Source organism: Nothobranchius furzeri, chromosome 18 (genome assembly GCF_043380555.1).
Source record: "Nothobranchius furzeri strain GRZ-AD chromosome 18, NfurGRZ-RIMD1, whole genome shotgun sequence".
Classification (NCBI taxonomy): domain Eukaryota; kingdom Metazoa; phylum Chordata; class Actinopteri; order Cyprinodontiformes; family Nothobranchiidae; genus Nothobranchius; species Nothobranchius furzeri.
This window is the reverse complement of record NC_091758.1, coordinates 20,099,891-20,112,021: the sequence shown is the minus strand read 5'-3', so window position 1 is coordinate 20,112,021 and position 12,131 is coordinate 20,099,891. Positions and strand designations below refer to the sequence as shown.

General features: G+C 39.4%; 2 protein-coding genes across 5 annotated transcripts; one reads left to right on the top strand and one right to left on the bottom strand.

Annotated features, from left to right (window-relative positions):
- Positions 1 to 1,224: 1,224 nt before the first annotated feature.
- LOC107391961 (putative deoxyribonuclease TATDN3) lies at positions 1,225 to 5,662 on the bottom strand. 4 transcript variants are annotated; one of them, XM_015969478.3, is made up of 10 exons: positions 5,409 to 5,662; positions 5,155 to 5,187; positions 5,011 to 5,084; positions 4,842 to 4,926; positions 4,422 to 4,484; positions 2,749 to 2,858; positions 2,415 to 2,470; positions 1,844 to 1,956; positions 1,637 to 1,717; positions 1,225 to 1,499 (listed from the first exon to the last, which is right to left on the bottom strand). In XM_015969478.3, the coding sequence occupies exons 1-10, from the start codon at positions 5,466 to 5,468 to the stop codon at positions 1,317 to 1,319; spliced, it is 858 nt and encodes a 285-aa protein (XP_015824964.3). In that variant the 5' UTR covers positions 5,469 to 5,662; the 3' UTR covers positions 1,225 to 1,316. The 4 variants fall into 4 exon arrangements, with proteins under 4 accessions (XP_015824964.3, XP_015824965.3, XP_015824966.3 ...); XM_015969479.3 differs by having other exon boundaries at positions 1,637 to 1,714; XM_015969480.3 differs by having other exon boundaries at positions 5,270 to 5,478.
- fuca2 (alpha-L-fucosidase 2) lies at positions 5,578 to 12,087 on the top strand. The gene is made up of 7 exons (XM_015969477.3): positions 5,578 to 6,002; positions 6,826 to 7,013; positions 7,097 to 7,436; positions 7,508 to 7,718; positions 10,430 to 10,614; positions 11,335 to 11,443; positions 11,535 to 12,087. The coding sequence occupies exons 1-7, from the start codon at positions 5,809 to 5,811 to the stop codon at positions 11,670 to 11,672; spliced, it is 1,365 nt and encodes a 454-aa protein (XP_015824963.1). The 5' UTR covers positions 5,578 to 5,808; the 3' UTR covers positions 11,673 to 12,087.
- Positions 12,088 to 12,131: the final 44 nt, after the last annotated feature.

Below are 12,131 nucleotides of genomic sequence, written 5' to 3'. Positions count from 1 at the left end.
ACACAGGCTGCTTCCTGGAAGCAGAAAAAAATGAGTCCAGCATCTCCTGTAGAAAGCTCAGCTTATCAAGCTCATCCACGTGAGCGGTTACCATGACAACAGGTGTGCGATGATTAGTGACATATGTTGATTGACAGATCCACTAGTATATTTACCCACAATTCCACTTTTTATATCTGTGCCATCCTCTGACCACTAGATGGAGGTCACCCATCACTGAGAACCCCATCAGGGAGACTGATGAGTTATCAGGTATCAAATGAAATAAAAAAAATCTTGTTTTGCTTATTTATATCTTTCATAACCTAAGAAATGATTTGTTCAGTGTCATAAATGTAAAACCTTCTCTCATTAGGATTAAAGGGGTGTTTCGTGTAAGCTTGTAGCTGCTAGAGCTACTCAGAAGAGAGAAAAAAAAGAGCAAATGTCCAGATTTAAGTTCAAAAGTCATGATTTGTACATGGCTTTCAAACATACACAGTCAGGTAATTCTCACCTGTCTGTATTTACAAATGTGTGCGAATGGGAATCAAATTGTTTCCCAGTCTCCCTCTATCTGAATGTCTTTTCAGTGAGTGTATTAATGGCCTCCGACCCCATTACCACCCTTGTCCCACTCGATTGGCCGCTCTGCTAAAATGTCATGTTTTTTTCTTTGTAGCTCAAAGATGACAGCAAAGTAAAACTTGACCGCCAGTCAACCCCATCCAGCCATCGGATGTCCTTTCTGCTGCCTCGGTAGGACACACCCATAAGGCAGCTGGACCAGAAAGCATCCCAGGAAGAGTTTCTTTCTTCTGCTGTTCCATTCAGGATGTCCTCGCCTCACCATGGGTAGGTCCTGCAGCCATTCTCGCTCCAGGCCTTCTTTTCATTTAAATGAACCTTTGCTCAATCTAGTTTTTATATTAATCTGAGCGTAGACAACTGAAGCTCTGCCACCACATCTCCACAGTCCTCTTCTAGACTCACCCGGCCTCTCTGGACACCACGACATGTCTCCCCTTCCCCAGACCCCCTGACATCCTCTAGGCTGAGAAAGCAACCATCAATCAAAACCTTTAAATACACTTTTTAAGCATTTTATCCTTTTTGTTTTCTACAGTTGAGTTTATGTTAAAACCTAAAAATGTGGCAAATGCTCCAAATAGGTCATGGTTAGTTTCTTTGTTTGTTTTTCCTACAGAATTTCCTCCATCTATGGGAATAAATGCACGAGTAAAGTAGTGTCAATATGTTTTATTTTAAGCTTTTAATGTTTGAATTTAACACTGATCTTATTCAGCAAACAACTCATGTTCCAATAAAATATACAGTTATATAGAATATTTGCTCTGAAAACAGAGGACTGGAGGATTTTCCACACCGGCAGACTTCAGCTTGGGGAAGAGTCGCAGAGCGTTCTGAGTCGTCACCTCCATCACCGTCTCCAGGGACACTCCCTTGATCTTACTGATGAACTCGGCAGAGATGATGATGTTTTTAGGCTCATTTCTCACCTGGAAGATCGTGGTGTTTGAGGAAACAAAGTTGAGAGATTTTAGCCTCAACTACTAAATAAAAAAATTTTTTTTAGTAAAGGTGAAACATTAACTTTGTTCAAAATAATAACAAAAATAAAATAAAATAAAAAAACCTGCTTTTCTGGACCGAGAGCTGGTGAATCTGTTTCCAGACAGATGTTCTCCAGAGGCAACTGTTTCACAAGTTTCTGCTTCTTGGTTTAAAACACAAACAGACATTAAAGCTCGCGGTCAGCTAATGAAGTTAATAAATCCAAACCCACACATCATAAATTAGACCAGAGACCTATAATAAGAGACGGTCAGGCGCTCGACTGTACCTGCTCACTGCGGATTATGGAAGGTGGGATTGAAAAGAAATATCCAGCCTTCACTCCCTCCATCGCAACAGACGGTTTCCCATCAAAAGCATGAAGAAGGGCTTTGTCGACACCTAGTGGTATGACAGCGGAACTGCAGCTGATCTTTGACATTAAAGTGCAAGTCACCCCCAAATCAACTTTTTTGCTGATAAACTATATAAATGAGTGTCTAATCGTGCCGTAGACACTTGTAGTCAATAATTTGGCACTTTGTTGCATTTTAGTTGAAATTTAAATAAAACTGTCAGTGTTGTGCAGTGTCAGGTAAAAACTGCACTTCATTAGAATCTTTATCTGCCATCGCTATTGGCTAAGAGGTACATAATGACATTAGCTGGTACATTATGATGTCACAATGTTGTGAGCCTGTTTGCGTGTATTTGTTAGCGACTCCGTCCTCTCGGTCTGCCAGGCAACAGCATTTGTTGCATTTTTCAAACAGGAAGTGGGAGTAGGCTTCTTGTAGGGGGTGACTTGCTCTTTAAACAATATTTCATCTACATGAAAACGAGGAACTTAAGCGCCCCACCTTGTTCCTTCAGGAGGTGGATGGTGGGTCTTCCTGCTGATCTTGAATGAACATTTCTGTTAAAGGATACACTAAATCATTAAAAAGGCTTTAAATGAAATAATTATTTTGTCTTAATACTTAAAACAATATTTCAGCATTTGAAACTAAACACAGTTAAAGACTGTTTCACTTCATTTCAGATGAATAATTTCACAAAATCCCCCTTTTAATTTGTTTTATCAATGATAAGATCTGCACAAAATATAGGAATCTGTATGGTTTCATTTTCAATTGGTGCTCAACACCTATTAAATGAGTTGTTTCTGACATTACCGGCTACAGTAAAACTCACAGAGGGAGATCCAGCTCCTTGGCGATCTGTGCTTGATGAATCAGGACCTGCCTCTGATTCTCTTTATCAGATTCACTACTGACTAACCTGGGTGTAAAATCCAGGCCAACCTGCAACAGAAGCAGCAACCATGAAAACGTCTTTAATATTAAACATTCTAGATATAAATGTAACACAAGCAGAGTTGGGATGTAAAAACGTTATTAGTTTTAGTTAATAATTACTTAGTCTAAAAAGTGACTTGGTTAGTTACTTAGTTACAAGATTATAAAGGTAACTAATTAACAACAAAATAACTATTTTGTTACTTTTTTCATTAAAATATGCAAGAAAAATGGAACTCCCTTTTAACAGAACTTAGTATCTTCACTATAAATTACTACAATACTAAAATCTAAGTGACTAAATTGATCTAATAATAATAAAGTCTATGTCAAATTGTTTATTTTAAAACTGAATCAGTAAAATAAATGGGCACCTAACAGGAGGAAACATGACACTAATCTAAAATATTGAAACATCCCAGTGTGATATTTAACAAAACTCCAATCAACAAAAATGTGTTCCTGAACCTTTAAATGGTCTCTCAGTGTAGTTGAATTACTCAGATAAATAATTTTGAACAGTATTCTAATTTTTCCAGTTTCACATAATTGTGTGTTTTATTAGTATTTCTATTTCTCATAATCTAGTAACAGCACAACAAAAATCCTCAAAAATGACACTAGCACAAGCACAAGTGTGATGGAGGACTTAAATTTACTAACTCAGGTCAGACCCGAACACAGCAGAGCTGAAGTTGTGTGGCACAGTTACTAACACGTGAGCGCCCATGACGTCTGACACTGATACATTCAGTGTTACAGCGGGACTAAGGAACTGGAACAGGTTCCAGTTGGATGATCTTGGAAGACAGAAGATCATGACGAGGAATTAAAGAACTGACATGTGAGCGGTGAACAGGTGAGCAGACCCTCGGGATGTCCCGCTGTCACACCATCAAGGGTACAGCTGCAGATTCACGCCTGCAGCTGCGAATCTGCAGGTCTCCGCGTCTGCAGTCATAACTATTCATCACGTCTTCATCGATCCTCACTGGCTGTGCGCGCTTCGACGAAAACCTCCACTCCTTTAGCTGATGGCAGCTTCAACACACCGCGCTGCTGAATTATAGTAACGCATGCATTTTCTTATCAGTAACGGAAAAGGTGTTATGACAAAAGAAGAGTAATTAACTAGATTACTCGTTGCTGAAGAAACTAACTTCCATTAGTAACGCCGTTGTTTTAAATGCTGTTATTCCCATCACCAAACACAAGTGACTTCAGCATTCTCCATAATCTAGTTGTGTTATTTATAACCAATGCTTAACTGGATTGTTGCAAAAACAAAATGTTTTGGGTAACATGATGATCAGCAGCTTTTTCCTGTTCTCTGTGTCTTTGTGGATTTACTATGAGTACTTCTACTAGTGTGCTTCATTTATCATATCTGCCACAATCTTAGCTTTGTGGATGCCCTGCTCATTGAGCACTCCCTCTCTCTGCCAGCTGGGATGAGAACCAGTAGCTCTGGAATCCTGAACAAGACTCATACATGCATTCAGACTAATCTATAAATAAAAAGGACAATAAATGAAAATGTATCTGTGTGGATATGGCTTGAATCGTCACCTCTCCAATGGCAACAAGTTCATCTTTGTATTTCTGTATGACTGGTAGAGCTGCATCAAGATCCTGAAAATCGGACAAACACGTTTTTATCCAGCTGAAAAAACAGTTCCAACACTTAAAATACAATTTGTGTTTTATCTCAACAAAATCAGACCTAATTAGAAGGGTTTTACATATGTTACATCTTACCCAATATGTCACACACACTCACATACCTCCTGCCCATAACATCATTTTGTGCAGCTCTGCAATAGTTTGTATCGATGAGTGTTGATTTAAACATGTAAAAGTACATCCGTTCACTAAAGCAAAATCATGACCCATTTTTCATTAGTAATGTGACCATATGTGTCTTATTTTTTGTTTCTTTACCGTCATCTTGTGTCTTGTTGCCGCTATGAAACACCTCCGTTTACCTACCTGTAGAGAAGCGCCTCTCTGCTGCTCTGGGGAAACGTCTTGAACAGGATGGACTCCTAAACATGGGAAAACAAAACCAGGAAACCTACAAAAAAGAATAATAATCATCATTTTCTGTCAGAATCCAAACACATAACACGAATGTGAATTATACAACGGATCTGATCACCTCTGTGACAGCTCTATGATTTTACTGAATTCACCAGCATGCTCGGCAACGGCTAACAATGCCAGCAGTCCAGCCTGGATAATAAAAATACATTAGAAAGCGTAAACGTTCACACCAAATCATGTCTTACTGGTTGTGTCTCACCTTTTTTGAACTTTCAATCACTTCTTCTACATCCTGACAACAAAAAGAATAAAATTTAAAGCAGAATAGAGTTAAAACAAAACAACACAAAATAACAACTCATTTTCTTCCTCACTTTGTCAAAATCCCTTGCAGAGATGTGACAGTGGCAGTCCACGTAGCCTAGCATGTGTTAGCCTACTGTTTTTTTTTATTTTATTGTTTTTTTAAACAAGCTTTATTCGTTTTTGTCACAAATACAGAATCAAACTTACAAACATATATCGAATATACACACGAACAAGCATCAGCTCATTAACCGACAAGAGGCACATAACAGTACTCTTCAAAACTAAAACATCCCACTTCCTGTTTAACACAATCTACGCATGCGTAGACTCGTAGTAGCGTATAACCGAAGTAGAATTATGCGTGCCCCGTGTGGGCGGTGTTATGTCAAGAGTCTTTGATGAATGACAACGGCATGTCACTTGAAATAAATCAAGCGCATACAGTGTTTTGCGGAAAAGAGAAAACTGTTGTATTTGACTTAAAATGTCGTGATTCAGGTTTAATTTGTTTCCTTGTTGGTTTATCATGTGATAGTCTCATGACTTTAACGCTCTGCCATATCAGTCAGTCAAACAAGATCCTTTTGTCACAAGTCGGGTCAAAATGGGAGCGTTTGCAGCTGTTTGTGTCGTCTTTTTCACGCTGCTGATAAGCGGTATCAGCAGAGCCACATACCAACCGACCTGGGAGTCCATCGACTCCAGACCGTTGCCGGAGTGGTACGATCAGGCCAAATTTGGCATCTTCATCCACTGGGGGGTCTTCTCTGTGCCGAGCTTTGGCAGCGAGTGGTTCTGGTGAGTTCTTCGTCTTCTTATAAGAGGGCTAAGTTTAGTTTAGACAGCCACGGTGTCCTGAAGAAGTTGGGATCCCCTTAAAGTATACCCTCCTGTATCCCAAAGATTAACGATAAAGAAAGTTATGTTGTCATTTATACAAGTGATGGAAATAAAAATATTTTCATCAGGTTTCTAAGCTGAAATATTTATATAGAATGTATTTTTTAAAGTGTTTGTTATTTCCTACGTTAAGTTATTCTGAATTTAAAAGTAACTAATTTGAACAGTGATTTTAAAGAGTTATGTTTAAAGGGACCATTAAAAAAATCCAGAAGTTTGATTCTAACTTCTTCCATTTTACTTCCTAGGTTTAAAAGATGTTATCAGAGAAACTCACAATCAGTCCCAAAAAGACCTGATCTTGTGACTATTTCCTGTATTCTACTGATTGTTTTTCCAGCAGATTAAATAATCTATATAAACATTTAGAGAATTGATGACATTCCAGACTATAATTATTATGACACTGCAGTGGAAAAGAGCTGCATATGTTTATAAAAACAAATATTGTTTATTTTTCTTTTGTAAAAGTTGTTTATGGAATGTTGCTCAAAATATGAGCTGAAGAAAATATATTGAAAAACATGAAACAGGCTTTAAAGATGCCCTGAATTGCATTTTCACTTTTATTTATTACCAGAAAACTTAAAAATTTGATTGATTTTGGTTGATGTTAAAGACTGACCGTCATTTTATTTTTATTTGTCACAAGCGGGGTAATAAAATGTACATTACATTAGTAAACTTCCTCATATGAAACTGTTCTTTAAATGTTTTGCAGGTGGTACTGGCAGAAAGAAAAGAGGCAGGAATATGTTCACTTCATGCAGAGTAATTATCCTCCAGACTTTCAGTACCAAGATTTTGCGCAACAATTTACAGCCGAGTTTTTCAACGCCAAAGAGTGGACGGACATCTTTGCGTCATCAGGAGCAAAGTACATAGTGTTGACCACCAAACACCATGAAGGTACACCACCAGGAATTAAAACCTGTATTGAGATCAAGTAAGTTTTTTTTGTCAATGTGGAGCTGTGTCTTTGTGCTTCCTAGGTTTTACCCTTTGGGGCTCCAAAAACTCCTGGAACTGGAACGCTGTGGACGTGGGACCAAAGCGAGACCTGGTGGACGAAGTGGCGACTGCTCTGCGTGAAAACGGTTCCCTTCGTTTAGGGCTGTATCACTCTCTCTTTGAGTGGTTCAACCCGCTCTTCGAACAGGATGCTGCAAATAAATTCACCACCAACTACTTTCCGACCACTAAAACTCTGCCTGAGCTATATGACCTCGTTATGAAGTACAAACCAGAGGTGCTCTGGTCCGATGGGGATGGGAACGCTCCTGACAAGTACTGGAACAGCACAGCTTTCTTGGCCTGGCTCTATAACGACAGGTGAGCTCACACAGGAAGAGATTTTTGCTGATGTGAAATCTGAAATGATGTAACTCTGTGTTTGCTGATAGTCCTGTTCGGGACACGGTGGTGACGAACGATCGGTGGGGCCAAGACTGCATCTGCAAACATGGCGGGTATTACACGTGCACCGATCGCTACCAGCCAGGTCACCTGCTCAAGCACAAATGGGAAAACTGCATGACCATCGACTCAAAGTCTTGGGGCTACAGACGGAACGCCCCGCTCAGTGACTACCTCACCATAGAGCAGCTGGTGGCGGTAAGTTACCACCTCTCACCTTTCCTTACACCAGCCACATTCCACTTCCTGTAGATGTGTTCGTTTTCTGCCGGTAAAGATAAGAACAAAATCACTGGAATGTTTTCAGGAACAATCTTATAAAGCTGAGATTAATTTAGGGTTAGGATTTTTATTTATTTATTTATTTTCTGATATTTCCTTTTTATTTCCATCTGTTTTTGTAAAAGTTCTGTAAAAAATGGATACAAAATTGAAAAGACCATTATTGGAAATTGTTATTACAAAGATCTTTCAAAGGAAAATGTTCATTTATTTTTATGGTGAGTTAAATTAAATTGTTTCAATAAAATAAAGAAACTAATGAGGAAAAATCTCACAATTACTTTGCATCTTTTTTTTAGATGATATTTGATGTATAAACTAATGCTGCTGTTAATCATAAATTCTCTGTTTATTCTGTTTGTTTGTATCCTCCATTCATATCTGGGATTCTGCTTGTTTGTTTGCTCACTTTAAAACCACAAATATTCAGCTTTAGTTTTTATGTTTTGAACTCAACATGAACGTAACTCCCAGGTGAAGTCAGGAAGCTGGCCCATCGATTTTCCATATGATACACTCGCGAGCGTAGCAGAGAAGATTTGAGTTTGAGTCAAAAGAGAGGATGGGTCCAAATACTTGCTCACCCGTTCGGCCAAACCAGGAGGCGGTGGAGAACTGACTAGACCAGAAAGTCATCTCCATTTTTATTAACTGTTGTTGACTAATTTGGACGAATCAGAATTTGACAAGTTTTAAATGGTGTTACCAAAGTACCTCAGATACTTGGAGGTTATATCTTAGTATGAAGTGAAAATTTTAAATAGATTATGTGAAGCACAAATGTTCAACATTAATAATAATAATATGAGGTGTGAAGATACTGATAGATTTAATTCCTAAAATCAACAAATGCTAATCTGCTGTAATTTAAGATCTGAAATGAATCATTTCAGGAAAAATATTCATCCATCATTCATCAATGTAAAGTTCAGGTCAGGACACATTATTCAAACATTTTGGATTTAAACAAACTATTCAGCCAACAAAATATGATTATATGAAGTTTTAAAGTCATTTATATGAGTCAGGGAAGATAGACTTTTTCAGAGTAAAAGATAAGAAGTTCTGCATGTTGCAGCCTTGAGGACTCGTGACAAATGCAGGATTTGTTAATATTGGCTCAAGTTTATTTTTTCATATTGGCGCCACGGTGTCAGATCGACCTGTATGAAGAGGTTTGGCCTGTAAGGGAAAAGTTAACATCTGGGCATTTTTGATGAAAAACGTGGCCATTCGGTAGCTACAGCTTTTCTTTCTTTATTATTTTTTTTACATGGGAGTCAATGGGAATTTTCTCTGTTTTGGAGTCAGCTCCTAGTGGATGAATGGGGAACTGCAGATTTTGTCACTTCCATGTTGGCTTCACTTTAGATCAGGGATTCCCAAAGTGTGGTGCGCGCACCCCCAGGGGTGCGCGAGCTGCCGCTAGGGGGTGCGCGAGGTGAAAAGTGTAATGGCTGCGGAGCTCAGAGAAGTCTGTCATATGTCACCATTAGCATAGAAACTCATTTGTGGGCGGGCCGAAGAAAAAGTAAGTGGGCCCAATAAATGTAATTGAAAACAAGTATATTTTTGCGCGCACGCGTGTCCTCCACATGTGCCCTAGCTTCATAATAACAATGCGCCGAGCTTCAGCACTCTGGCCTGCGCACGCCGATATGTTCCGTATTTGATCATTTTTAACGGTGTTGGAGGAATCTGAAGGTGGCGAGTCATTCTGGCAGATTGTAATTAACACCCTGTTTCATGCAGGTGTTCTGACGTTGTAAACCTCACACACAGAACATTATGGATGTAACTAAATAACAAGAAATGATTCCCATTCAGGCTATTGACAGCGCGCTGAAGATCTGAAGTTCAGAGTGCGTCTGTCAGAGATCAGACACGTTCCAGCGGAACCACGGCTCACGGGTGCACAAGTGAGCAGATCTGGGCTGGGCAGAAGTAATTTTACAACATTGGTTTAAATAGCGCCAATAACGAGACGCGGTGACTTGAGCGGCTGTGCCGCGCAGGCGTGCGCGCGCACACACACACACAGATTCAATAAGTGCGCACACTGCTTTAACTCCGGCGCGCCGTCAGACTGAAGGCAGAAATGAACGCTGCCTCCACGCGTGATGAAAACTTTTAAGAGGTTATTTTTCATTCAAGGTCAAATTAAGATATTAGCTTCTGGGATGAGTCGGGTCCGCTCCAGCCAGTGACTCCTCATGAATCTGACCACAATTCCTGTTACTGCAGCATTTGTTATTCCAGTCAGCGTGTTTAGACTAAAGCATGTTTGTCTAAAGTTTAGACAAAGGGAGTTTGCCCCTTGGCTTTTCCTGATTGCTTACTACTTGTTGTTAAACATCTGTTAAGATAAGCTTACATAAGCTGTGTGTGTGTGTGTGTGTATGTGTGTGTGTGTGTGTGTGTGTGTGTGTGTGTGTGTGTGTGTGTGTGTGTCTGTGCGTGTGTGTGTGCGTGTGTGTCTGTGCGTGTGTGTGTGCGTGTGTGTCTGTGCGTGTGTGTGTGTGTGTGTGTGTGTGTGTGTGTGTGTGTGTGTGTGTGTGTGTGTGTGTGTGTGTGTGTGTGTGTCTGTGTGTGTGTGTGTGTGCGTGTGTGTGTGTGTGTGTGTGTAGACGCTGGTGGAGACAGTGTCTTGTGGAGGAAACCTGCTGATGAACATCGGCCCTACACACGATGGAAGGATCTCTCCGATCTTTGAGGAGCGTCTGAGGCAGATGGGTCAGTGGCTGAAGGTGAACGGGGAGGCCATCTACAACACCTCAGCCTGGCGGGTTCAGAGTGAAACCACAAAAATGTGGTGGGTCTGCGTTTTAGATCTTTTGATCGGAAAGCTTGTGTTACATTTGCTTAGTCACAGCTTTTTTATTTTAGTTTGTTATCAGGAGGCCTCAAGCATAAAAATATAAAATATTTCAGTAATTTTACCATATTAGTGTCTATTGTTGATTTCAATTGTAATGTTTAGTGTAATTTAAAACAACAGATTATATTTTGAAATATAAAAAATATACATTGAGCACAATAAATGATTAGTTGGCATTTTGATTGCGCCAAAGGTTTTATCATCAGAGGTTAAAGGGCCTGTATCATGCTATTTTACACGTTTCCAGTAAATGATTAACATTGGCACCATTGAGATGTCATTTTTAACCAAGTATAAGTTATTTTCTTAACCCATTACTTCTACCTGGAATTAAGATGCTTGGATCAGATGAAACCCTGCCTTCCCTCCTTCCACAATAGTGCACAGCTGCAGGCCTAATTTAGTCAATTTTTAGTAATTAACTCTTAATCAGACAAATAAATGACCATTAAACAATATATTTATGTCAGCGGTTTCTACTTTTGAGTCTCCTTAGCTACAGCAGCTACTGAAATAAAATAAAAATTGAATTTGTTGTATTAAAGAATCATAGATAGTTTATAAGTAGAGTTAAGTTAGGTAGAGTGTAACTGTTTATGAAACACACCTGTTTTGTTTTATCTGAACAGATAAGCTAAAGTTGTTCCTCCACAGGTACACAGCCAGACCTCAGGAAAAGACAGTATTTGCTATTTTACTGGATTGGCCGGATAAAGGATGGGTGATTCTGAATGAACCAGTGGCCACTCAAGGATCCACCAAGGTAATGTTCACTTATCAGTAGTTCATGCATGAGCAACACGCTCAAGGAGAGTAAGAGATGAGCGGTCTTTCTTCTCTCTTACCTGAAACAGGTGGAGCTTCTGGGTTATGGCTCGCTGCAGTGGGAGCCGGCGATGGCCAGCGGGCTGAACATCACCCTGCCTCCACTGTCCTTCAGACAGATGCCATGCCAGTGGGCCTGGACCTTGAAGCTGACAGGTGCCTCCTGAAGGGAAAGCCACATCACATGAACACAAGCTAATGTGTCTGAGTCACTAAACTTCTTATTTGTGTTCAGAAATTGGTTCAATCATGAGAATAATAAAAGCCACACTGTTTTCTGAAACTTGCACTGATGTTCATTTTTTTAAATTGTGAAGTAAATACGTTTTTAGGCTCTTTGTGACCATTCATTTAAAACTTGAACTGAGGTTTTATCTTACAGCCAAAAAGCAGCTAAATCTCTCTTTTTTTGGTTCTAATTTGCACATTTTAATCAACAGAATCATTCTGCCGGGTTTGGGTTTTTATGTAAAAAAACGTTTCTAGCTTACATTTTGATGATTTTTCTCTGTATTTAACGGGATTTAATAGGGTCGCTGTGATTTTGTGTATGAATAATTAAATAAAATAATTTGAATAATTTCTGGCATTTGCATTTTCTTGCTAAAAGTAGTTATTTGTGGTGT